Consider the following 26,721-nt stretch of genomic DNA (forward strand, 5'->3'; position numbering starts at 1 on the left):
AGTTCGACGCACGCCCTCCATTAATTAACAAGCTAGTTAAGGTCCTTAATTCGTCAATTGACAGCGGTTTTTAGGCACCTGTGCGATCTTCGGGCCGGCGCACGGGCGCAACGGCAATTAAGAGACTTTTCTATGAACCTCATCCGGGCGGGATAAGAGGGCTCAGTGGGGTCGTCAATCTGCTTTGTGGAGTATTTATTGGAGAAAGTATTTTAAACTTGCCTGTGTGATCTGCAGTAGTTCAGAGTGCATTCCAGCAGCTTTCTGTGTATTTTGAACCTTCAGCTCAGCACTCTGCAGTCAGTAATCTTTATCGGGCCTGCAGCTTTCCGGAGGCCTTCCTTTAGCCTGGGTATAGGTTCTGACGTGTCCACTGGAGGCAGCTCCTCTGAGGAGGAAGGGAGGGCTAGAATGAGGAGGAGGCCAGGAGTGCACATTCAGCCTCCAGCGGAGCCACCTTTGGGAGTACAGGCGCAGGCAGAAGGGGCACAGGGCTAAGAGGTAGTCCAGGGTGGAAGGGGCCGCAGAAGAGGCCACTATCCTACTGTCAGGGTATACAGGCGGCGAAGCAGCTACCTCAACATGTCTGAAGTGCAGTGCCGAAGGAGGCTCCGACTGTCAAGGGAGACAGTCAACTACATCTGTCAGATGATTGGCCCTGAGATCTCCCCTAACTGTGTGGGCGGACACCCCATGCCAGCAGTCTGAAGGTCACAGTTGCCCTCAACTTCTATGCCTCTGGCTCCTTCCAGGGCTCGGTGGGTGATCTTTGCGGTGTCTCCCAATCAGCTGTCCACACTTGTGTCAAGCAGGTTACAGACACTCTGTTCAGACGGGCATGGACCTTCATCCACTTCCACTGGGACCAGGCAAGTCAGGCACAGCGAGCCAGAGGCTTCGCGGCCATTGCTGGCTTCCCCCGTGTCCAGGGTGCAATAGACTGTACACATGTGGCCATCAAGGCGCCAGCAGGTGAGCCCGGTGCCTTCGTCAACAGGAAGGGCTTCCACTCCATGAACGTGCAGATAGTGTGTGATCACAGGATGTAGATTCTACAAGTCTGTGCGAGGTACCCAGGCAGCTCCCACGACACCTACATCCTCAGACACTCCCAGGTGCTGAGACTCTTCAGTGCTCAGGCCCGGCTGGATGGTTGGCTTCTGGGTGACAAGGGCTATCCCCTCAGAAGGTGGCTCATGACGCCTCTCCACTATCCAATATCAGAAGTTGAGCAGCGGTACAATAGGAGCCACGGCACCACAAGGGCTGTGGTGGAGAGAGCCATCGGTCTTCTCAAGATGCGCTTCCAATACCTGGATCGCTCAGGGGGTGCACTCCAGTACCCCCCAGATCGTGTCGCGGTGATAGTGATTGCATGCTGCGCTCTCCACAATCTTGCTCTGGAAAGGGGGTACACATTGGGCGATGAAGACTTTGATGCAGTGGATGTGGCTGCACACAATGTGTCCAGCACTGATTCTGAGGATGAGGAAGCACAGGGAAATGCTGAGGGGCTAGACACTGACCCGGGACTACACCAAGGAGGCAGGGACACCAGGGACACTTTAATCCAATGAACCTTCAGCTAGCTCCACACAAATGGATCAGCAGGAACAGCCTTGCCTGGCACATCCATACTCGGCACCTGAGTGCAAAATCTGCCAGGCCATCAGCTGCAACTAAGGACTTTGGACATAAATTTGAATGTCCAAACAAACACTGATGACATTTCTCTTAAACAAACATATGCAGAACAAATGAGCCACCCTCAGCCATAGTCACACATCTGGTTTTTATTTTAAAAATCAGGCGTTCTCACAATTCCAAAACAATACTGTAAGCAAGCAAAAATAAATTATAAGGACCTAATCTCAGGCCAACACAAAAGCACCAGTGAGAAACCCATGGTGTGCCTAACGTGCCTTATGCTTTAGTTTACGGGTGCTACGTCTTGGCGCCGCCCCATCGCTCAGAGTGGCACCTGAGACAGCCTGCTGACTCTGCTGTCCTGTTGGCCTCGATGACCTTGGCAGTTGTCCTCTGGCCCGTGGAGCCTGTGCTGGGCCCGCCTGGGAGGGATCTGCCAGGTCCTCAGCTGGCATCTCCCCAGTCGTCGCAGCCTCACCTGATGAAGCGGTCACTGGGAGAGGGGCGGAGCAGCTGGTGCCCTCATCCAGAGCGCCGTGAGAGGAGCCCGCAGATACGACAGGCAGCTGCTCCGCTGACGTGAGGTCGCCCCAGACCTCCCTGCTCACCGTGGATGGATGGGCAAAGAGCTGGGAAGCTTGAAGCCCACACCATCTCCCACATTGGCAATGACCAGCTGTGGCCACTGGCGCTGTGAGGGTTTGCGGGTCCGAGCCTAACCCCAGGAGAAGCTGCTTGTTCTCCTGGAAGCCCCTCTCCATGAGAGTCGCCGCTCTCTCCATGGTGCTCTGCCATGAGGCTCATTGCATCAGTGATGCTCCGCGTGGACTCCTCCACCATGGAGACCAAGCGAAGCAGAGCCTCATGTAACACTCCCCGATGCTCCCACACACCCGGCCGCATTTCCTGCAGCTGCTGCATCGCAAACGACTCCAGAGGCACATCAGGTACCGACTCAGCATGTGCTTGGTCCCCTGCAGTCCTCCGATTGCTGGCGCCCTGGGCACTCTCTGTTTCTGCCAGCTCCTCCAGCGATTGTGAACTGCCCTCTCCACTGTGCCCCAGGACCCTAGCCGATGTTGCAATGCCCACTGATGTGCTAGTATCTGCGCTGATGCCTGCCTCGCAGAAATGGTTTGATGCTGGTTACAGTTGAGGGCCCTCAGGTGTGAGAGGGGGCATCTGCAATCGATCCTGTTCGACAGGCTCTGATGATGCTGAAATGGACAACAAGGACAGTGGATCAGTTAGCGTGCACACGGTGACACACTTCATCCCTTTCCCCTGGCTCATTATGTGTTCAACCTTCCAGAACCTATGGACACGAACATTGGTGGGGTGGCAAATAGTGAAGAGAATAGCCTTACATTACAGGCGGATACAGATGGGCTGGTCAGATTGGCTGATGAATGCCAAATGGAATGTAATGTGGATAAGTGTGAGGTGATGCACTTGGGCAGGACAAACACGATGAACGGTAGGATCCTGGGAAGTAAGGAGGATCAGAGGGACCTTGGTGTACATGTCAGCTGGTCCCTTAAGGTAGCGGGACAGGTACATAAGGTGTTTAAGAAGGCATGTGCCATACTTGCCTTTATTAGCCCAGGCATAGACTATGGGAGCAGGGAGGTAATGTTCCAAGTGCAGAAAACGCTGCCTAGGCTACAGCTATAGTTCTGCGTGCAGTTCTGAAATGCACTTCATGGGAGGGATGTGATTGAAGTGGAGAGAGTGCAGAGGCCGTTGACCAGGATGTTGCCTGGGCTGGAGAGTTTCACTTATGAGGACAAATAGCATAGACTGGGGTTATTTCCCCTGGAGCAGAGGAGATTGAGGGGGGACATGATTGAGGTGTATAAACTTATGAGGGGCATAGATAGGGTAGACAGAAAGGAACTTTTCCCCTTAGTGGAGGGATCAATGACCAGGGGGCATAGATTTAAGATAAGGGGCATGAGGTTTACAGGGGATGTGATGAGCAACTTTTGCACACTGAGTATGTTGGGAATGTGGAACGCACTGCCTGAAAGGGTGGTAGATGCAGAAACCCTCCTAACATGTAATAAGTATTTGGATGTGCACTTGCGATGCCATGGCATACAAGGCCATAGGCACAGTGCTGGGAAATGGGATAAGGCGACTTTGGAACGTGTTTGACCCGCGCATCCTCGAAGGGCCAAGGGACCTTTTTCTGTGCTCCACACCTCTGACTCTATCACTCTGTGACCAAGCAATGTTGCAACAATAACAAATTAAACAATCATCAGTGCTATGGATGTTGGGAGGACATAGCGGATCTCACTGTTGGCCTCAAATACCCAGCCGCTCCATCCCAGCCTCACCAACACCAGTTGACCTGGGTGCATGGTGCCTCTCAAGCTCCAGGGCCTCCTGTTCGAAGCGGCTTAACATCAGCAGCTGGACCTGGCTGCCTCCAGTCCTCGAATGCTCAGACGCATTATGAGCATTCTTCTCCTGAGAAAGAGAGAACACCATTCATTGCGGCAATTTGCACATGGACTCTGCATGTGCACGCCACACCCCAACCACAGTGGCCCATATCAGGCCTCCAGTGCCTCCTCTCCCCGCTACTGCTGATCAGTCACACAAAAATAGTACGCCTGCTTCCAACCCCCCTCAACGGCCCCTTGGACACATTCTGCATACTTCACTTTCGGACACACACAGTCTTTGCACCCATAGCAAGGAGGCGCCACTACATGCAGCGTCAAGGGCAGCAGATGGTTCTTGGCCACGATACCTTGAGGCTCCCCTTCCACTATCTCATCACCATGAATAGGACATGTGTTGGAGTTCTGAGTATGCGCCTAGCTGTATCTCCTGCAGGTTGCCCCCAGACTAGTCATGTGTGACTAAGAGCAACACATGGTGCGGGGGAGAACTCATCTCCTCATGAACCACTCAGGCTGATCTAAGCATGGGCACTATCTGCTTGCCCACCCAGTATAGGAAAAATGCCCTACATGATTCAATGCAGTCACAACAGTAAGACTTGTGGGGGGGGGCCTCAAAGGCTAAGGCTACCTGCTGGGTTAAATGCCCAACGCCAACATGGTACTCACCCTGCTAGAGCACAACAAATCGATAAAGTGCTTACGGCACTGGGTCCAGGTGCGCCTCCCAACCTGGGGGACAACACCTCCCGCTGTGCTGCCACCTCCTCGAGGAGGGCAGCAAGGCAATCATCAGAAAAGCAAGGGACGGATTGGCCCCCTGCTTGCCTACCCTGCTGCCTGCCCTGCTCCTGTGGCAGACCCTGCAGCCTGCCCTGCTCTTCTGCCCTTCCCTCCAGCCTGGCCTACTCAGCCAACCCCCTGTGGTGAGCCCTCGAATTGGTCATTGTTACCAGCCTACAGGAGGCTGCCAGGCCTTCCTTTAAACAGACTGCCGGGTTGCCATCTGACCCGGCGGTCTGTACACGCCCGCCGCCGCCCGCACACTCCCACTATCCACGGGAGTCGACAAATATGCTGGATGGGCCTTAATTGGCCAGCCCACGTAAAATGGCAGCACGGACCCAATCGCGAGTGCCGATTGGGTCCGCGCCCGCACCTGCTCTCCCCCCCGCACCCGCAAACGGAAAATTCTGCCCCTGGTGAACTAACTGCCTTGCACCACCAGATGAGCACCTAAGTGTAACTATGCAATGTTGCTAGTTGGAAGGTCTGTGGTGCAGTGGGTAGTGTGTCCCTGCCTCTGAGCCTAGGAGCTCAGGGTTCAAGTCCCACTCCAAAATTTTATGGCAATGGAAGGTGCATTCATAACATGGCCAAACAGATTTGAGTATCAACATGTAAATCCTTCCAGTGCATCTCTGGCAGGCAGTAAGAGAGGTAGAATCTCCTGGTCAGCCTTGCTTGATGCATAGTGGTGCCGCTCAAGCTGTAGCCCCTGGCGACAGGCTAGCAACCAATTCCAGGAAAAAATATCGACAGAAACAGTCGTAAGCATGTGCTTCACCTCCCTCATGCATCTCCAGGCACAGGAAGAGAATCAAGAAGAATGTTACCAGTATAGCTTTAAGCGCTCCTTTCTATAGGCTGGTACTATTGAATAGGAATGGTTATTACCTGGATAACTTTGAACTAATGGACATAAATCCCCTGACAAAAGGGCCAGTAATATCACTAAAAACAAGCACAACTCATTGCAATAGGAATAGCTGCTTCAGAATATCTGCACTTATTATAGAAGTGAAGTTATTTTTAAAAGGAATTCATTCTTTTTCAAGATTGTCGCCGACAGAATTTGTGTACCTTAACATTGCCCATGATCAATATGTTTATATGTAAAAGGTGTATGCTTTCTTACCCTCAGAGTAATTGCTCCAACTTAAATAATTCTGGCAGCAAGCTTTGTGAGTTTAAAAAATAAGGTTATTTCAGGCTTGTGGGGCCAAATTTCCATTTTTTTCTCCCCCAAAGGGCCAATGTGCAAATTTCAGAAAGATAAGTTCAGCATAACTTAAAACTGAATTTCAAAAATAAGCTGAGGTATTTCAATTGCTAAGCAAAAGTAAAGCAATGCGATAACAATAAGTTAAGTTTTTAAAAAGGAATTAATAAAAATGACCAGAGTGTGAGAGGGTGTGTGTGCCAGGCTCACTCCCAGCCAGGGTGCTCATTCACTCAGTCACCTTCACCCGCTGTGAAGACGTGTGAGTATGTGTTGGTGTGTGGTGGTGAGAGAAATGAGAAAACTGAGACTGGGAGTAAGGCAGACACACAATCACACTCACTCATGCACTCTCTCTCACTCCACACACTCACACTCACTCACTCTCTCTCTAACTCACTCCCACACATACTCACGCTCTCAATTTCACACACACTCACTCACTTCCACGCACACTCACTCAATTCCACACACACTCACTCACTTTCTATCTCGCTCCCAAACACATTCACTCACTCTCTCTATCACTCCTACACACACTCACTCACTCTCTCTCCCACCCACACGTACACACATACACACACACTCTCACTGCCACACACTCACTCACTCTCTCTCACTCCCACACACACACTCACTCTCCCTCTCACTCCCACACACACTCACTCTCCCTCTCACTCCCACACACACATACGCTCTCTCTCTCGCTCTCACATACACACACACATACCCTTATGGCCACACACTCTCTCATTGCCACACACACTCTCTCATTGCCACACACACTCTCTCATTCCCATACACACAGCAATCAGCCACTGCCCCCTCCCCCCAACCTGAGGCTCCATAGCATCTCGCTCTAGACCACAGAACCAGCATCTCCTCCACGTGGCCCCAGCTCTCAATTTCCACCCCCACCCAGGCCCGCTCTCCAAGGGGTGGCCCCTCTGTTCCCGCCAGGCCCACCCCTTGGCTCTCTGAACACCCCAGGCTGACTCCCCGACTCTCTGACTCCCCAGGCCCGCTCCCGGGCTCTCTGTTCCCCCGGGCCCACTCCCGGGCTCTCTGTTCCCCGGGTCCTGCTCCCGGGCTCTCAGTTCCCCCGGGCCCACTCCCGGGCTCTCTGCTCCCCTTGGGCCTGCTCCCGGGCTCCCTTTTCCCCGGGTCCTGCTCCTGGGTTCTCTGTCCCACTGGGCCCGCTCCCGGGCTCTCTGTCCCACCAGGCCCACTCCCGGGCTCTCTTTTCCCCGGGTCCTGCTCCCGGGCTCTCTGTTCCACCAGGCCCACTCCCGGGCTCTCTGTTCCACCAGGCCCACTCCCGGGCTCTCTGTTCCACCAGACCCACTCCCGGGCTCTCTGTTTCCCCCAGGTCCGCTCCCGGGCTCTCTGTTCCCTGGGTCCCGCTCCCGGGCACTCCGTTCCTGGAGGCCCGCTCCCGGGCTCTCTGTTCCCCGGGTCCTGCTTCCGGGCTCTCTGTTCCACTGGGCCCGCTCCCGGGCTCTCTGTTCCCCCAGGCCCACTCCCGGGCTCTCTGTTCCCCAGGTCCTGCTTCCGGGCTCTCTGTTCCACTGGGCCCACTCCCGGGTTCTCTGTTCCCCCAGGCCCGCTCCCGGGCTGTCTTTTCCCCGGGGCCTGCTCCCGGGCTCTCTGTTTCCCCGAGGCCCACTCCTGGGCTCTCTGTTCCCCCAGGCCCGCTCCCGGGCTGTCTTTTCCCCGGGGCCTGCTCCCGGGCTCTCTGTTCCACTGGGCCCAAACTCACTGTAGCTGGTTTTCTCTAAAATACAGTTTTTTTCTCTCACCAGTAAGCCTATCAGCAACAAACGTGGAAGAGAAACAGCCGGTGATTGGAGGAACTGCTCCATGCAGAATCTTCCATTCCAGCTTACCTGTTTGACCAGCATTTTCAAAACTGGCTCTGGGGCCGTATACAGCCCATTGGCCATACGCTGCACAAGCCTGGGTTATTTATTAATCAGACACTTGCCTTGTAGATTTAAAATGTGATGTCTTAAAGAATAGATACAGATGAAGGTAAAACAAAACAAATACCATTCATGATTGTCTCAGTCTCTTTCGTGGCAGGCTTGTAGTTTCTTAGATGAGTTGATACCTTAGCTGAAGTGAAGGTCTTGCAAAGCACATGATTCTCAGTAATTCAAACATCCAGGTGGTTGGTTCTCAGGTGAGCTTAAAGTTGGAACAGTTTGGGGGGTCAGGGAAGAAGTCTTTCTCCCACTTTCAAGGTATTTCTGTTTATTACCTTGACAGTTTAGATGATTAGCAGCTGGTTTGATGGTTTTCTGATGGAAATCTGTCTCCACAGAAATGCTTCTTGCTGTTATTTTAAAAACAAGCGAAGTATGGCTCTCTCATCGTAACCTTTTTCAAGTCCAAAGTCCTTTTCCAAATTAGGTGGCTGGTTAGGTCGATTATACATCCTGTGTGGTGGTTTTCGCACCTTGAGAGTTTGAGACAGCCAGTGTCTTTGTTTCCAAATGACCCAAAGTGAGCGTTGGTCCAAAGTGAGTCTGGGGAATTAATATTGGAAAATAAGGAGATGGCTGAAGAATTAAACAGCTCTTTTGCATCAGTCTTTGCTATAGAGGATACAAGTAACATCCCAGAAGTAGCTGTAAATCAGAAAATGGAGGGGAGGGGGGAAATCAAGAAAATTACAATCACCAAGGAAATGAGCAAGTTGCTGGAACTATGGACCGACAAGTCCCTGGGTCCTGATGGATTTCAGCCTAGGGTCTTAAAAGAAGTGGCCAGTGTGATAATTAATGTGTTGGTTTTAATTTTCCAAAATTCTCTAGATTCAGGGAAGGTTCCATTAGGTTGGAAAATAGTGAATGTAACTCCTTTATTCAAAAAGGGAGGGAGACAGAAAGCAGGAAATTACAGACCAATTAGCTTAACATCTGTCATAGGGAAAATGTTAGAAGCCATCATTAAAGACGTTATAATAGGGCATTTAGATAAATTCAGGGTAATCAGGCAGAGTCAGTGTGGTTTTGTGAGAGGGAAATCATGTTTAGCCGATTTATTGGAGCTCTTTGAAGAAGTTGATGAAGGGGAAACCAGTGGATGTACTATACTTAGATTTCCAGAAGGCATTTGATAAGGTGCCACATCAAAGATTGTTGCGGAAAATAAAAGCTTATCACGTAGCAGGGGTAACATGTTGGCATGGATAGAAGTTTGGCTAGCTAACAGAAAATAGAGTAGGCATAAATGGGTCATTTTCTGGTTGGCAGGATATAACAAGTGGTGTGTCACAGGGATCAGCGCTGGGGTCTCAACTTTTTACAATTTATTTAAATGACTTGGATGAAGGGACCAAAGGTATGGTTGCTAAAGTTGCTGATGACATAAAAATAGGTAGGAAAGTAAATTTTGAAGAGGACACAAGGAGGCTACAAAGGGACATAGATAGGTTAATTGAGTAGGAAAAGATCTGGCAAATGGAGTATAATCTGAGAAAATGTGAAATTGTCCAATTTGGCATGAAGAATAAAAAAGCATATCTAAATGGTGAGACATTCAGAACTCTGAGATGCAGAGGGATCTGGGTGTCCTAATGCATGAATCGCAAAAGGTTAGTAAACAGGTACAGCAAGTAATTAGGAAACCTAGTAGAATGTTATCAGTTATTGTGAGGGTAATTGAATACAAAAGTAGAGAGGTTATGCTTCAGTTATATAGGGCATTGATGACACCACATCTGGAGTACAGTATTGGTCTCCTTATTTAAGGAAGAATATAAATGCACTGGAAGCAGTTCAGAGAAGGTTTACTAGACTAATACCTGGAATGGGCAGGTTGTCTTATGAGGAAAGGTTAGACAAGCTTGGCTTGTATCTGCTGGAGTTTAGAAGTGTAAGAAGTGACTTGATTGAAACGTGCGATCCTGAGGGGTCTTGACAGGGTGGATGTGGAGTGGATGTTTCCTCTTGTGGGAAATCTAGAATTTGGGGTCACTGTTTAAAAATAAGGGGTCACCTATTTTTTTCTGAGGGTCATAAGTCTTTGCAACTCTGTTCCTCAAAAGGCAGTGGAAGCAGAATCTTTGAATATTTTTAAGGCAGAGGTAGCTAGATTCTTGATAAGCAAGGGGGTGAAAGATAGGGGGTAGGCAGGGATGTGGAGTTAAAGGTTACATTCAGATCAGCCATGATCTTATTGAATGGCGGAGCACGCTCGAGGGGCTGAGTGGCCTACTCCTGCTCCTAATTCATGGGCAGAATTTTGCAAGTCAGCGAGCGGAGGCGAGGCCTGCTCTCCGACACGTAAAATGTCGCGCGGTGATTTTGGGGGAAACACCCGACGTCACCACACCCCATTTAAATTTTCAGGAAGGCGAGAGCGCAGCGAAATCAGCTGTGCGCCCGCCGACCTATCAATGGCCAATTGAAGCCATTGACAGGGTCAATTAAGTAATTAAAGGACCTGCCAGTCCTACCTTAAAGTTGGCGGGCAGGCCAGGAGCACCGGTGGGAACTAGAAAAAACATGAAACCTCATGCACAGGTGGGATGAGGCTTCATGCAGGCTTTAAAAAATTTTAATAAAGATTTTGTAAAACTTATGGAGATGTCCCAACTCATGTGACATTGTCACATGAAGGGACGTGTAAGGGAAATTTTATTTTTCTATTTTTATCTTTTTTACATGTACAGACGATCTCCCTGAGGTTGCACTTAGCCTCAGGGAGATGAGTGCGCTCTTTCGTGCGCATGCGCAAAAGAGCACACTCTTGATTTTAGGAATCCCCTCCCGCCCACACATGCTTCTGTGCAGACGTCAGGCTGGGCAGGCCTTAATTGGCCCGCCCACGTAAAATGACAGCGCGCCTCCAATCAGGGGCGCCGATCGGAAGTGTGCCTGTACATGCCCACCCCCCACCCGCTCACTAGGGGGGGAATTCAGCCCCATATGCATGTACCCAATTTGAAATTACCGTTTTGAATTATTTTCAGGAAAAGACATTGGGCAGAATTTTCGGTTGGCGGGCCAGGGAGCGGTCGGGGAATGGACCGCTGACCGCGATCGGCCCCCAACCATGATTTCACGCTGGACAGCCAATTAATGGCCAGTGTGAAAGATGCGCTGAAAGGCTCAGCGCTGCTGGGTTGGGGGCAGGAGGAGGGTGAACGCTGAAATGAGTGCGGGCTGGGGGGAGGGCAGAAGGAAAGCTCCCTGAAGGCAGAGAGCTGATGAATTTAAAATCAAGAAAAACGGAATTTAAAAATCGGGAAAAAATGTCCACACTTCAGACACCTCAACATACAGATGATTAAATTTTTTTTCAAAACATGTTTTTTTTTTTAAATTAATCATGGAAACCTCATCCTACCCTTGGATGAGGCTTCCTCAAAAATGCAAAGGCCGCCTGGCCGATTTGCCCGCCAGCCAACCTTAAGGTTGGAGGGGCAGCGAAAAATCGTCGTCAATAGCTACTTTAATGGCCTTAATAAGCCTCTTAATTGTTGGCGGGCGTGCTGCCGACTCTCGCAGGCGCTCGCTGACTGAAACATCGCGCGAGCTTGCGATGACATCAGGACGCTCGCCCGACGTCATCGCGCGTTATTTCACGCTCACGCGTATCAGGCGCGCACCCGCACGCCGAGTGGAAAATTCCACCCGTTGAGCCAACATCAGTCTGGAAATGTTCCTCTTGAGGCAGGGGACTGGTTTCAATCCACAAAAGTCAGGTGATCCTCAGGCAGCCATCTTTTTGTTTACCTTTTGTGGTCAGATTTTAAAATATCCAAATTAGTTTGAAGTTCAGAATATACTGGGACATGATAAGATCAATTGCAAAAGTTAAGTAAATTGACTTTTTTTTGTTCACTTCCATAGTCCTGTTCAGCTGGATGATTTTGAATTATATCTCAAGGATATGGGTAGAGACTCTGATTACAAATTCTCTCTGCAGTTTGAGGTAAGATATTCCTTCACCTTATAAAAAAATATATTGAAATGCTTCCTCCTCCACAGACCCTGTTCTCTGCCTGCGCATGTATATACTTCAGATCAGATCACAGGCAAATAACCAATTGTTGCTCAAAAGCTTGGGCCACTCATTACCTGGTTAGGTAGGAGGTACATTGGGGTAGGCTGTGATTCACCCTCACTGATTCATTTAAATTTTTTTCTTCTTCCCTCTTCAACAAGCACCGCCACCCACCCCGACCCTCAACCCCCACATGGGAAAGTCTCCTATTCCTGCTCTGTAACTCTCCTCAGCAATGCAGCCATGATAGGAAACTGATTGGCATGAGGGCATCAAATTGGTACTCATTTAACGGCACGCTGTTTCCTTGCAAATCAGTTGACCCGCCTCCAATATTAACAAGCCTTTTTTTTTTAAATTCCAACTGCAAGATTTTTTAATGAAATATTTGGATCTTTGACAGTCTGTTTGTCCTTGTGTGTTTGCTTGTGCCTTCTCATCATTGTGAAGACCTAAGCTTTCCGTGAACTGATTATCACTCTGGTTTTATTGGTCAGGATCTAAAGCTGGTTGGTCAGGATATACCCCATGATGCAGCTGAACTACCAGTAAATCGATGTAAAAACCGTTACACTAACATCCTGCCATGTGAGTATTTACATAGTCATACAATATGGAATTTATCAAGTAATTCTCATGCACTATCATTTTCCTGCTGCCTGTAATTGGAATGCAGTGTAATCCCTGTGAAACATGGGGTGTTTTCAGATTGAATGCACTGTAGCTTTTAAACCACGTTTTTTATGTTAAACTTCCAATGGTCTTTTTCTGTTCCTTAAGATTCTTATGTTTCATTACTTCGCTAAATAATCTGAGTGATGAGTGTTGGAGGACTTTTGAAATATGATGCACTTGACATAATTTACAGGAAAATTGTCAGCAAAGGTTCATGTTGTGTTTGGTGAACACATCTGCAGTAATTTTATACAGAATTGGAAGCAACAAAGATAGCCACGAAACCATTTATTTACACATAGTTCACTAATGCATGCCACAGTCAGTCCCACAACAACAGCCCACAGCCACTCCCACAACAACAGCCCACAGCCACTCCCACAACAACAGCCCACAGTCAGTCCCACAACAACAGCCCACAGCCACTCCCACAATGCTGATCTGTGAGCAGTTCTCCTGTACAAACTCATGAAGAGTCAGTGTCAATCCATGGGTTCTCACATTAGGTCAGCACTCCTGATCCACAGGCTGGTCCTGACCCCTACTCGACCAGCTCAAATAGAACTACATTGAACTGGCCTAAAGGTATTGCTGCACAGCAACACCAAACCTACATGGAGTTTGGAGACATATAGCCAGGGGTGTAGTGCCAAATTTTGAGGTGCAGGAACTCTAAGAAAATGTACTGGCCATATAATTTCTAAATTCACTATTATGTTGTTTTCCTATGTATTAATCATTTCAGTCTCTAAACCTCTGTAAAACTATGCTTTTTAAGTGAAAAATATTAGTGCTGGTAGACATTTTATTTCGAACCATGTGGTATTTTGAATCATTAGTCTTTAGTATAGCCAGGATTTCATTATTATTATTGTTTCTATATTTTAAAATGCATGATTTTGACCAATATCACATAGTTTTGAAATAATTGATGAATGTGGCTGATTAAATGTTTTTGGGAAATGGATTTTGGAGGCGATGGAAATTCCAATCTAAATGTAACATTCTCTTCGGATTGCTTAAAGGGTTATCAGAACTGGACGATATAATACAACATGGATAGTGACAATGTTAACAGCGGAGCAATATCTTTATAGATAACACTTGGTCCACGTGATCTCCTGAATTCGTTTTGATTGCCTGGGGAAGTGGGAAGGGGTTAGAGAGGAATTTCCCTGTGTATTTTTCCCTGATTGACCCTGGGTGGGTTTTTTTTGCCTCTCTCGGGAGATTATATGAGGTGTCGGGGGGAGCTGGCGGAGGGGATGTGAAGGTGTGGGGCAGGCTTGATGGAGCAGCTGGTCTTTTCCTGCTGGTCAGTTTTGTATGTTCATAATGTCTGGTTACGTGCGACTTTCCAAGAATTGAGCGATAATGGAAGATTCCATGGGGGTGGGGAGTAAAGAAGGCCTGCTCTAGGAACAAGGACTCTGAAGAAATAACTTGAGATTTATACTTTGTAAGATTTGTCCCCTCCTGCTTGTCCACGCACAAAGCTACAATCAACTCTAAATTATGTAAAGCTGACGTGAGTAACAAAACAAATCACACAGGTTTTTTTTGAATATTCATTAAAAAATGTAATAAGAATGTTAGATTTTTTAACAAGTGTAAACACAGTCTATCTGCAAAGTCTGCGATGTCGAAACATTTTGTTTTCATCACACTCAATACAGTGCTGATCTCACACACAAAGTTCACTATATCCTGACACTTGTCACATCAGGTGCAGTTTCCTGGGACAAAAGCCATTTAAAAACGGGCTTTCACAAAGAAATATCAAGAATATCTGCGAATTCCAACTTTGCTTTAACTCACTTTTCAAGTCAGGTAAAACATAAAAAACTAAACACATAATATATCATATTTCAAAGTGTATTTATAAATATACATTAGGAGAATAAGGTCACATTAACTGTAAATTATAAGTCACTATGCATTTCACAAGTTCGTTCAGTAATAAACATTGTGGTAAACAGAACAGAGGAAGAGTCGTGTTCAAAATATATTAACCTTTCTGCAAGTTCAGTGAATTTAGTTCGTTCACACTTTAATCAGGGCAGTGCTGGAGTGTGGCTCTGAATTTTATACTGCTCAAGCCACAGTCTGAGTTCCGAGATCTCTATCCCTCTCATCCGCTCCCTCCTTGATACACCACTTTCTGATTCCACAGGGCATACAGCCTTTTAAATTAAGCACCGTAGGCAGCGTTAGAAGCAAGTGTCAGCGACCACAAGGCAGCCGGCATTCGCCTTGTTTACCAGACTACCTGCTTTGATTTGGTCTTCCAGGGAGCGGTGCCTTGGGATATCATACAGGGCATTGTTGCTGACCCAGCCATCAGAAGGGTGGGCTTCCTCAATGTAGACCTGGAGAAAGTCTGCTCTGTCTGCCTATTGGGTGGCGGCCCGTTGGAGGGACTTGAGGCGGGCCATGAGTGGGGGTCAGGCGCAGCTCCCGAAGTTAAGAATCATTAGCCTCGCCCCTTGGCTGTAATCGAGCGGTAAATTTTAAAGCCTTTAAGTAGGAGGTGCCAGAGTGGTGCTCCAGTGCACTCCAGCAGCACTACACCCCATACAGAGAGCAAATAACAATGAAAACAACCAGCATTAGTTTAGACCGGACCTCCTTGACCTTTTCAAAATGCAGCAGATAAATGCAATATGATGAGTCCCTAAGAGATAGACTATATGCATTTTTCAAAAAGCTTCTGCCAATGTTTTACCTGAAAGATTTCTAGTTGGAGTACAAGCCACAAAAATCCCAAAGTGTTCAGTTAGACTGGATTTCGTTGTGGGGGTGGGGAGTGGTGCATGGGGAAGTGGAGAATGTGTTAAAGCAGGATCATTGGAAGCTCTCAAATGATAATGAGACCAAAATCTGTAAACTGACCAAACGTACTAATGACACATAGGCCTGAATTTTACCTTTGGCAGGTGCATGTGATCGGCGGGCCCGGGAGCGGTTGGGAAACGGATCGCTGACCGCAACCGGCCCCCAACCACGATTTCACGCTGGGTCACCACCCAACATGAAACACGCGCTGAAAAGCTCAGCACTGCTGGGGTGGGGGGCGGGAAGAGGGTGGGCGATGATGGTCAGCGCGGGCTGCGAGAGCACTCCCTGGAAGCAGACAACTGCAGACCTTCAAATGATGAAATAATGGTTTAAAAAGCTGCAAGAAAAATGTCCATACGTCACAATCAAGCACCTGAAAATTTACCTCATAAAAATGCTGTCCACAGATATTTATTTTTATTTTATTCCATTACGGAAATTCCATCCCGTCCTTGGATGAGGTTTGATGAAAAATGTAAAGGCTGCCTGGCCAATTCACCTGACCGTCAACCATAAGGTTGTACGGGCCATGAACTATCGGACACAGTTGCGCTGTTAATGGGCTTAATTGTCCTCTTAATTGTTGGCGGGCGTGCTTCCGACTTTTGCACATGCCCGCAGAGCGAAATATCGTACGAGTGCGCGATGACGTCGGGACGCTCGCACAATGTCATCTCGTGCGATTCTATGACCAATTGGGTCAGGCACATGCCCGCCCATGGGGCGTAAAGTTCTGCCCATAAATATGGAAAGCAGTGGAGATAGGGGTTTTAATAAACAGTTCACCTGAGGATTTAAGCTGTTAAACTTACAGTCATCTGGGCTGATGAGCAAAGACAAAGACAAAACCAGTGCACTTATCTCAAATACGATTAGACCAATCATGTAAGGTGAGAGGTACCAGAGGGCTGGCCTAGAGGGATCTTGAGGTATTGAAGATTTTTAAGGGGTCAAAATGTTGAACCTTGGGCCGTTTACCATGGATCTACAAACAATAGCCATGGAATCAATGACAGGTAAAGTTATCACCAACCCTCTCTGCATCTCCCTCCAGAATGGCCATTCAACTGTGAACATGGCCCGAACTACCAATCCGCTCAATGTGGATGATTGCATTGGCCTTGTGGCCTTGACAGAACATGGTTGAGGGGTGATGACACCTTCCATTCTAAATGAAGCCTCCTCACCTGGCTGTACTTTCTATCATTTGCCCTTCAAAGACCATCATGGTGGTAGTGTGGTTCCTCTTAGCAAATATCACACCTTGGTCTGACCCTCTTTTCCTCTGGCACCATCTTCTTTGAGCATCTCATCTTATTCCACCCCCTCACCTCTCACTTAAAATCCTCTCTCTCTATTGTCAAGAGAAGTACCGTACCAATTTTCTCATCAAGATATCTTCACTGCTTTCCTTCCTCAGCCTCTGCATCAAGAGACTTCTCATCCTTGGTGATTTCGACCACCATGTTAACTCAGTCTTCTTTCTCCTCTGAGTTCACTGCCCTCTTATACTCCTTTAATCCCCCCCTTCATGTAAACTCCCCAACCCATATTCATGGCCACCCTGTTGATCTTGCCATTTCACGTGACCTTGCTACTTCTATCCTATCACTCACAGAAATGGCCATCTCTGATCTCTTGTATTGCTGTCCACCAACATCCTCCTTCCCCCTCCAAACCCTCATTCCTTCTGTGTCTGCTCTTCGAAAAAAAACTTCTCTCAATTCACCTGCAACTGCACTTCTCAACTGTCTATCCTTTAACCCTCTTGTAATATGTCTTTAAGGGATAGCAGCATGTTATCAATAGAAGGTAAGTGTGTCATATTATCCCATCTCAGTTTCACTTTGGCCTGTGAGAAGAACACAGTACACACAACTCTGCTGCTGATGTCTTCAAACTTTCTTTCTTTGTATATGTTCTCATGTGCCTATAGCCTCAATAAATGAACCCAGATCATGTTTAGCCAATCCCTCATGTGTGTGATGCCAAAATATTATAAAATCACGACACCTCTATTGACCATGACATTTCTGCAGCTACCAATCTGCTCAGCCACATCACCTTCAACTTTGATGCCTTCATCCCAATTAAAATCATTACTCTCTCACACCCTGGCTGTTCCTTTGGTAGAGCCCTCACCTTCACTCTCTTAAGTCCAAGGGACACAGAGTTGAACAGATAGCTATAGCTCATAACTGGTTTAGTTATTCACTCCCCGTTCTGGCTGGACCACGTAAAACACTATTGGGTCCTGCTCTCGTCTGCCAAAACTGCTCAATATTCCAGAATCATCATGAAATGTAAGAGTAACCCCTGGCTTCTTTTCTCTACTGCAAACCGTCTTGTTAAACCCCTTGCCCCCGATCTCCCTCACCCTCACCACTAATACGAGGGCAAGGAACTCATGGGCTTCTTTGTTACTAAGATTTTAACCATCCACCCAGCTGCCTCTGCCACTTCCCTCCCTTCCACTAACCCAAACCTCCTCTAAAGCTCCCTCCTGTCCTAGCCCTGAATTCACATCATTCTCTGTTTCTTTCCTATCTCCCCTAATGCCATCTCTGAGCTTATTTCTCCCTGAGTCCCACCTGTTGCTCCCTCTATCTTTGGGCCCTGCTACAAATTCTGTTTCCCAGCCACTGCCCCCATCCCCTCTCTCTGGCAACCATCTGTGGCAGAGCCAGTCTGTTCTCAACCTTGATGCCATATTTGATTCCGAGATGAGCTCCTGATCACTCACTCACATCATCACTAAAACCGTCTATTCCCACTTCATAACTTTGCCCGACTCCACCCCTGCCACAGCTAACCTCATTCATGCCTTTTTAACCTCTCGATTTCACTATTTCAATGCACTTCTAGCTGGCCTCCCACATTCTATACTCCATAAACTTGAGGTTCCCCAAAACTCTACTGTCCATGTCTTAACTCGCAGCAAGACCCAGTCACCTATCACACCTGTGCTCATTGACCTACATTAGTTCCAAGTCAAGCATCACTTTAATTTTAAAATCATCATCCTCATTTTCAAATCCCCTTTCTAATTCTGTAATCTCCACTAGCCCCACAACCTCCAAAATACATGCACGCCTCGAATTCTGGACTTTGGAACATCCCTGATTTTAATCACTCCACCATTTGTGGCTGTGCTTTCAGTTGCCAATGCCCTAAAGCCCTGGAATTTCCTCTTTAACCCATTCCGCCTCTCTACCTCCTTTAACTCTTTTGAGTCAAAACAATAAACTAAATTAACAATAACAAGGGAGAAATTAAGCACAGCCCCTAATTCAGGTCAGCAGTAAAACCAAGGACAAAGTTTAAAGGAAACTTACAAACATTAAACCAAAATGTGATTAAAGGGGTCAACAAAACACCCCAGTCCCTGCGGTGCCCACTGGGCACGGAAGGACTCGATGGTGCCGGCAGACACCGTGTGCTCCCTTTCCAGGGACATCTGGCCGCGAACATAGCCGCGGAAGAGGGACAAACAATCGGGCGGGACTCCCCCGTCGATCGCCCGCTGCCTGGACCTGTTGATGGCCAACTTGGCCTCTACCTCCTTTAAGATGCTCTTTAAAGTCTTTGATCAATTATGACACAGCTGACAATTATACCCAATTTCTGTGGTCCTAATCTGCACATCTGTACTTAAATACCTGCCTGTTGGCATTCAGATTATTGGTGAGTATTCCACCAACCACAACCCGAATGGTGTGATGAAAATTCTTATCAACTTGTTGCATATCTCAGGCAGATTAAATGTCAGAGTACACTTAAAAGGCTACCTTTTCCTTCAACTGAGCTTGAGACTGAAGATATAATCAACTCAACATGTTAAAGCTGTGGAATGTCTTCATGCTGATGCCATTGTCTCCACAGATGACTTCAGCCGAGTGAAATTAATTTCTCTGCACGGTGAAGAGGGCTCAGACTACATCAATGCTAACTATGTCCCTGTAAGTAATTGGTGCAGCACAGCAAATCTTTAATGAGTCTTTTCCTTCAGGTTCATTGGACTTCTAGTCAGAATGAAATTGGTGCGTTAAGGGGTCACTGACATGACAACTAGTGCCCTCACCCCCCCATGAGAAGCAGTGCAATGCTGATGGTTTTGTAAAGCTAGAAGGATCATACAGAGGCCCTGACACCTTCTTATCATTTTTCAAGTAACTACAAACAAGCCCAACTCCAGATGGTCATCTCCCACTAGTGCAGTAGATGCTATTTAACTCAAATGCTGAACAGGTCTGACAACATGCTTTGTATCCAATATAAAGAACAATTAAACAATTTGTATATTGGGCTCAGTGCAGTAAAACATTGGAATTAATATGCAAACACTTATTGAAATCGTTCTCTTACCTGAATAGGGGTCGCTGCCAAAACGTTCACATAAGTGATTGCATGGTCCTTATTCCTTCAATGTGACCTGTAAACTGACGCATGCTATAATATAGATTTCCCAGTTCCAGTGTTCCTGTTATCTAGCCAATGCTTTATTCTTTGGAGAAACTGAGGCTGGTTTCAGAATTCAATTGCAATTTTTTAAATGGCCATTTGCCACTTGAGGACAAGTGCTTAGATCTCAAAGATTATTAGTTTGTGTTTCCTTTTTAAATTCCTCCTCCTAACGTGTAGGTGTTGACTCTTTGCTGGGACAAGGTTCCATAACTGTCAGGTACAATCCAGTAGCCATTTTCCATGCACAGACCATCATAAGTGTCATCAGGCTAATTGATGATGTGCACATCACCCCAAACGTAATCCCCAAAACCACACGTTCATGTCCAGCAGCAATAGCAGGAGTGACGATCAGGGGTGGAAATGCTGACTGATATTTTTCCTTTGACAACCCAGAGCACTGTGATCAAGTGCAATACCTGGACTGCCTTGGCTGCCTTTAACTAGCTGGAATAAGAGACCTAATCTTGGATCTTTTTGTTTGGTCAGTGTGACTCAGCTACTTGGATGAATACACTTGCTAAGCCAGCAGGAAGGATTCTCAGGATCTTAGAGGGCACATTTTAAAACGGGGGAGCAAGTCTTCCAATGAGTTTGTGGTAAGGGGTTACTTTTCATATAGCAAGGCTGTGTATAAAAGATTCTGCCTGATAGTTGAGGTTTTACCAGGAGAAATGGGTACATCTCAGATGAGCAACAAAAGGGCTGCATTAAAGTATGAGAGATTGGCAAGTTCAGCTGAACTTGTAGAGGATGGTTTACATGGCACAGTATTTCAGGATTCCCAATACTAGTATTGTTTCCTGACATCAATCTTGAACAATGTCACCCATTGCTCTTGAAGCAGAGAGGATAGATGTGATTTTCTTTCCACAGGGGTTTAACTCTGCACATGAGTACATTGCAACGCAAGGACCCTTGGCAGAGACAAGAAATGATTTTTGGAAGATGATAATGCAGCAGAAATCATGCATCATCGTGATGCTTACACAGTGTACTGAGAGGAGACGGGTAGGTACTTGTTAAATACGCTAACGAAAAGCAAAGTTTTAATAGTCTGGTTAATTCACAATTATGATCACCCTAGCCATCATAATTTCTGTAGAGTTTTCATTAGAAAAGTTGTATGTTCCCCTGTCTTTAAAATAGCACATACATAGATCATACATATACCCCAGGTAGCAGCTAGTTTACATAGTCCACATGTGCTGGAAGATTGACTTCCTAGTCACCCTGCACAGGGAGTTACTGGGTAGAGGCTCTGCTCTCCGTATCCTATCGCACACTAATCCTTGCTCACCCATCACTCTAGTCTTTGATGACCTTTGTTTGTTGATCCCACAATGCCGTAAATTTTAAATGTTTATCGTTAAATCCCTCCACAGAGGGATTGACAGAGATTGCATCTTTATCAAAAATATGCCTGATAGACACATGACACTGCACAAACTAGCAATCATAAAGAACACAAATAGAAGCAGGAGTAGATCACATGGCCCCTCGAGCTTGCTCCACCATTCAATAAGATCATAGCTGAACTTGTGTGTCATCTGCACTTTCTTGCCTTATCCCCATATCCTTGATTCCTTTATTGGTCAAAAATCTATTTATCTCAATCCTGTATACACTTATTAACTGAGCATCCACAGCCACTGGGATAGAGAAGCCTAAAGATTCACAACCCTCACAGTGAAGAATTTTCTCCTCGCCTCAGTCCTGAATGGTTCCTAGTTCTAGAACCTTCAGACACAGGAAGCAGCCGCCCAGCATCTACCCTGCCTGTGAAGAATTTTATATGTTTCAATGAGATATAACCTCTCATTCTTCTAAACTCCAGAGAATATAGGCCCATTCTGCTCAGTCTTTCCTCATAGGACAGCTCTCTCATCCCAGGAATCAGCCTAGTGAACTTCGTTGCATATCCTCTCAGGCAAGTTTGTCCTTCCTTAGGTAAGGAGACCAAAACTGTGAGGGGACTCCAGAAGTGGCCTCATCAAAGCCCTATAGTTGTTTGGAAACATGTCCTTACTCCAACCCTTTTGAAATAAAGGCTAATGTGCCATTTTGACAAGTATATTAATTGTACCAATAAAAACGTGATAAAAGTCAATAACTGATTTTTTTTCTTTGTGCAGGTAAAATGTGACCATTATTGGCCTTTTAACGAACAGCCTATTGGTTATGGAGACATCACTGTGGAAATGGTCTTTGAATCTGAGCAGCCTGATCAGTCAGAGGAGTCACATCAGTCTGAATGGATCATTAGGGAATTCAATGTCAGCTATGTAAGCTATTCAGTATCAGCTATCACATAAATACTTTTCTGTCAGTGTGAAAGAAATTGTGATGTATTACTTGTGCAGATAAGCAGTTATTTCTGTAGTATAAGGGTCTGGTATACACAGGGTTTGTGTGAGACTGAGTACAGTACCACCCACACAGTGATGTAAGAAGGCATATGGCCTAGACCTTGGGTCAGTGTGGTGTTGGCCGGACACATGTCCAGATCAAGGATGGAGATAGCTCCATGCCTGTACCCTTTACTGTATATTTGTATATAGTTACAAGTAGTTAATAAAGAGTTGCTGTTAACATTCAGGAGACCACAAAGACTTCTTTAACAGACAAAGTTCTACACTAACACCATCCCAATTTCCCTCTTCAAGGGAGATTATTGCCAGTTTTATTGAGGCAGGTGTGGAGCCAAGGTTCCACTCTTTGGTCTGCACCGTGTTAGCTCATGTCAGCTTGGACAGTAGCAGGGACATTTAATTGGTCTCAGTTCCCTTGGGTTAGAGAGAGAATTGGTGTCATACCCCAGCAAGTGTCAACTCCTCAATGAAGAAAAGTTACTGTTAGATGGTTATTGGTATCACTTCTAAAGTCTTTTGAATGCTGTCTTCCTATACTGTTAAGGCCACAAAGCTTTGTGTCAGAACCAGATTATATTACTGGATCACCATATCTTCATGCTGACCACTCTGAATAGCAGAGAGCTAGAATGAGCCTTGTGGAATTCTTAGACCCGGCCGCAGGAGCTTTTCCATTTTCATTGCTTTATATTGCAAGACCAATTTTCATATCAGTTTGGTAATTATGCATCAATATCATGCGTCTGAAATCACTGTAAAGTTTAATTTTACTCCCTTGTCTACATTTTGTTTTAACTGAGGAAATTATCTGTTTGGAGTAATCCCAGGACCACTGTCCCCTTTGGGAATATCCCACTGAAATGGAGTCACTCCAGTGACAGGCAATGGTAGCAGTTGTATTCAGTTGTAAAGGAGTCAGCTCCTTTGACTGAATTGATTGATCACATGACCAAGCTGAGTATGGGTGGATCATTTTGTAAAAAGATGACCTGAAAATAGGGGTTTAAACCATTGGTATCTGTTGCACACCAGGCTTTCTTTCTCTATGAATCCAAAAGCCTCACATTAGAACATGACTGAACACATTTTCAAAATCCAAGAATATAGACACTGACCTTTTCCCATTAATTTAATTACTTCAAAGAATTCTAGTGCCTTCCTCAGACATTCCATGTTTTTATGCTGGTTGCTTATTCTCTGACTTCTTGGCAGCATGCAGCGAAATGCCTTTTACATGATAAAATTACTAAATTAACTGAATTCCCTAATTTTACTCTCTCCTGTGCTGGGCATCAGGTGTGATTTCATTCTCCCAGCTAGGAGCAGCGGTCCAAGGGAGCGCATGTACCAAAGATCACAAGCTCACGGCCCGTGAATTTTCATCTGTTCATCCGAAACGTTATATTAAAAATGAAGCTGGAAATGATTACAGGGTGGTGGGTGCTCATTTTGAGTACAGCGTGTTCTGCTTAAATTTAATTCATGCAGTTCACTGTGATAGTTCTCCTCAAATGTCTCCTCTGCACAGGCTGATGAAATTCAGAGGGTGGTTCACTATAATTATGTGGCTTGGCCTGATCACGGTGTCCCTACTGGTAGCACAGCAGAGAACGTCCTACAGTTTGTACAATTGGTCAGGCAGGAGACAATGGAGAGACCCGGCCCCATAGTTGTGCACTGCAGGTGAGTCTGTTTTAATTATTTAATAGTTTAATAAAATGTGACCTTATTGACTTGCACTCAAGTAAGTCTTCAGTCCTGGTTAAATAGAAGAAATACAGGAAAATCTATGTTACCCAGTGTGCTCTGGGAATGGGGGGGTGGGGTGTCAGTTAACTGAGATGTAGAGTGAGTTCCAAGTTTTCATCCTGTGAGAGAGCTCCAGGATGATGTGTTGAGGTCTCAAGAGGTACGGCAGTGTGCAACTTGACTGAGCGATGCTAAGGGGAGATGATGCTGCAGAGCAGCGGGAGGCTGAGACCAGAGCAAGGACAGGCTGCCAATAACTATTAACAGTGACTTTGACATGTCCACTCATAAAGAAACACCCCAGAATTCCAGTTAAGAGAGAATTCCAGTTGGTATAATGCTGGATAACAGAAATTTTACTATATATTTGAAACGCAGAAGTCTAACACTACTACTGGCCTAATCTGCTACTTCCTGCAGTTGTTCCAAATCTTTTTTTCTTTAAAATCCAAGGAGGAGAAAATAAACTGCTTTTTAATTAACATATAGTCGCACTTCATACTTATTCGGATCAACTCAGACATGCAGAATAGTTCTTTTTCAATACAGATTGGCTGCATTGTGGGAAGTGACTCTTAAGACAATTGAACTACTCAAATGGGCAAAATAAATTCCCCGACACCGTTCGAAGAAGAGTAGGGAGTTCTCCCAGTATCCTGACCAACATTCATCCTCTCAACCAAAAACAGATTAACTGGCCATTCATTAATTTGCTCTCTCAAGGACTTTGTTGCGTGTAATTTAGCCAACTGTTTGACCATACCACAGCAACAGCTACAAATTAAAAGTAATTAGTTGGCATTACAGCAGCTTGGGACATCCAAGAGGATGTGAAAGATACAGAAGTATAAGTTTCCTTTTGAATCACAGGAGGAGGTAATTCAGCCAATTGTGCCACTGTTGGCTTTCTGAAAGAATTATGCACTTAACCCTAGTTCCCTGTCTGTTCACCACATCCTTTTAAATTGTTCTTTTTCGTATGTTTTTACACTTTGCTTTTTAAAAGTTATTCTGGATTCTGGTTCTAGCAGGATATTCCATTTCCTAACAACCCAGTGTTTAAAAAAGGCTTTTCCTAATCTATCCCTTCATTATGTAAAAAAATGTGCTCTAGTTTTAGGAAGGATGGGCTTGAAACAGGATCCGCTGCCGTTTTGAGTGGGCGGGCCTTAATCGGCCCGCCCAGCGGCCAGCGCTTCCTGTTCTGGGGGGGAGGGAATCCCCAAGTGTCAAAGAGCACACTGCTCCCTGAGGCAAAGTCCTGTCTCAGGGAGTTTAGTGAAAGGTAAGTAAAGTCAAAAAATAAAGACATTTTAAAATTATTAACATGTCCCCCTCATGTGACAATGTCACACAAGATGGGACATGTTGATAACAAACTCATAAAATTTATTAACTTTTTACAAAACGGTAATGAAACTTCATCCCGCCAGTGGATGAAGTTTCATTAATAATCTACAGGCCGCTGGGGCTCCTGGCCTGCCCACCAGCCTTAAGGATGGCCGGGCAGGGCACTTAACTATCTTAATGAGCCTGTCAATGGCCTTAATTGGCCATTGACAGGTCGGCGGGCGGACAGCTGATTTCGCTGTCCACCCGCCTTCGCGAATATTTAAAGGGACCGGGATGACATTGGGCGTTCCTCCCGATGTCATCCCGCGTCATTTTCCCCTCGGGGAGCGGGCCCCGCCCCCAAATCGCCGAGGGGAAAATCCTGGCCCATGAAACCATTGTCGATTGTCTTAAAAACCCATCTGGTTCACTTCCTTGAAGGAAGGAAATTCTCTGTCCTTACCTGGCTTGGTCTGCATGTGACTCCAGACTCACGGCAATGTGGTTGACTATCATTGCCCTCTGAAATGACCTAACAGGCCACTCAGTTCAAGGGCAATTAGGGATGGGCAACAAATGCTGGCCTTGCCAGTGAAGCCCACATCCCATGAAAGAATAAAAAAAGTTTTTGATACTGCCTTTCATGTACTTAAGATATGTAAAGGTGAAAGATTTAAAAATTGTTTTCTTTAACTGGTTTATAACTTTAGTGTAGAAGAAACTCAATTTCTGAAGTCTTTGACAGCTCAATATTGAAAATTAATTTTTATTTTCTTCCCCTAACACATGCAATCTCTGGTCCTATTCCCAGGACTTGCTGTTGCTAAACTGGTGCTAGATTAGAAGATCAGCTAAGGTGACCTGCTCAGGGTTTCATCTCTCCTACTGCTCTGCCATGCCGTCCCGGGTAGTGCAGGATTGAGAAAATATTTGAGTGCTTGGAATTATACAAGTGAATCCATTTTAAATATTCCCCTTTACATCTCCTTAAATGGAGACATAAAACAGAGTTATGGACGAGACCCCAATCACATTCCAGTACTTCACCATAAAATGACGGCCCAGAGGTTTGAAAGGAAAATGTTGATTCAAAATCTACTCAAATTATGAAAAGCCCAGCACCCAGAGAAAAACATGAAAGTTAAATTTAGTATATTCAAGCATTTGTAAATTTATGAAGTTATTATTCTACCCCCTTGGAGTCTATTTGTAT

The 26,721-nt window shown here is 46.2% G+C and overlaps 1 protein-coding gene and 1 pseudogene across 1 annotated transcript in view; one reads left to right on the top strand and one right to left on the bottom strand.

Moving 5' to 3' along the window:
* ptpro (protein tyrosine phosphatase receptor type O) overlaps positions 1-26,721 on the top strand; it is a 171,719-nt gene that overhangs the window by 140,840 nt on the left and 4,158 nt on the right. Inside the window, exons 19-24 of the mRNA XM_078553559.1 lie at positions 11,925-12,006; positions 12,576-12,666; positions 19,474-19,550; positions 20,932-21,066; positions 22,191-22,340; positions 23,956-24,110. Of these exons, the coding sequence (XP_078409685.1) occupies positions 11,925-12,006; positions 12,576-12,666; positions 19,474-19,550; positions 20,932-21,066; positions 22,191-22,340; positions 23,956-24,110 (690 nt within the window). The remainder of the gene's footprint in view (positions 1-11,924; positions 12,007-12,575; positions 12,667-19,473; positions 19,551-20,931; positions 21,067-22,190; positions 22,341-23,955; positions 24,111-26,721) is intronic.
* Positions 14,797-19,337, bottom strand: LOC144687159 (thyroxine 5-deiodinase-like; annotated as a pseudogene).

Source organism: Cetorhinus maximus, chromosome 12 (genome assembly GCF_964194155.1).
Source record: "Cetorhinus maximus chromosome 12, sCetMax3.hap1.1, whole genome shotgun sequence".
NCBI lineage: Eukaryota > Metazoa > Chordata > Chondrichthyes > Lamniformes > Cetorhinidae > Cetorhinus > Cetorhinus maximus.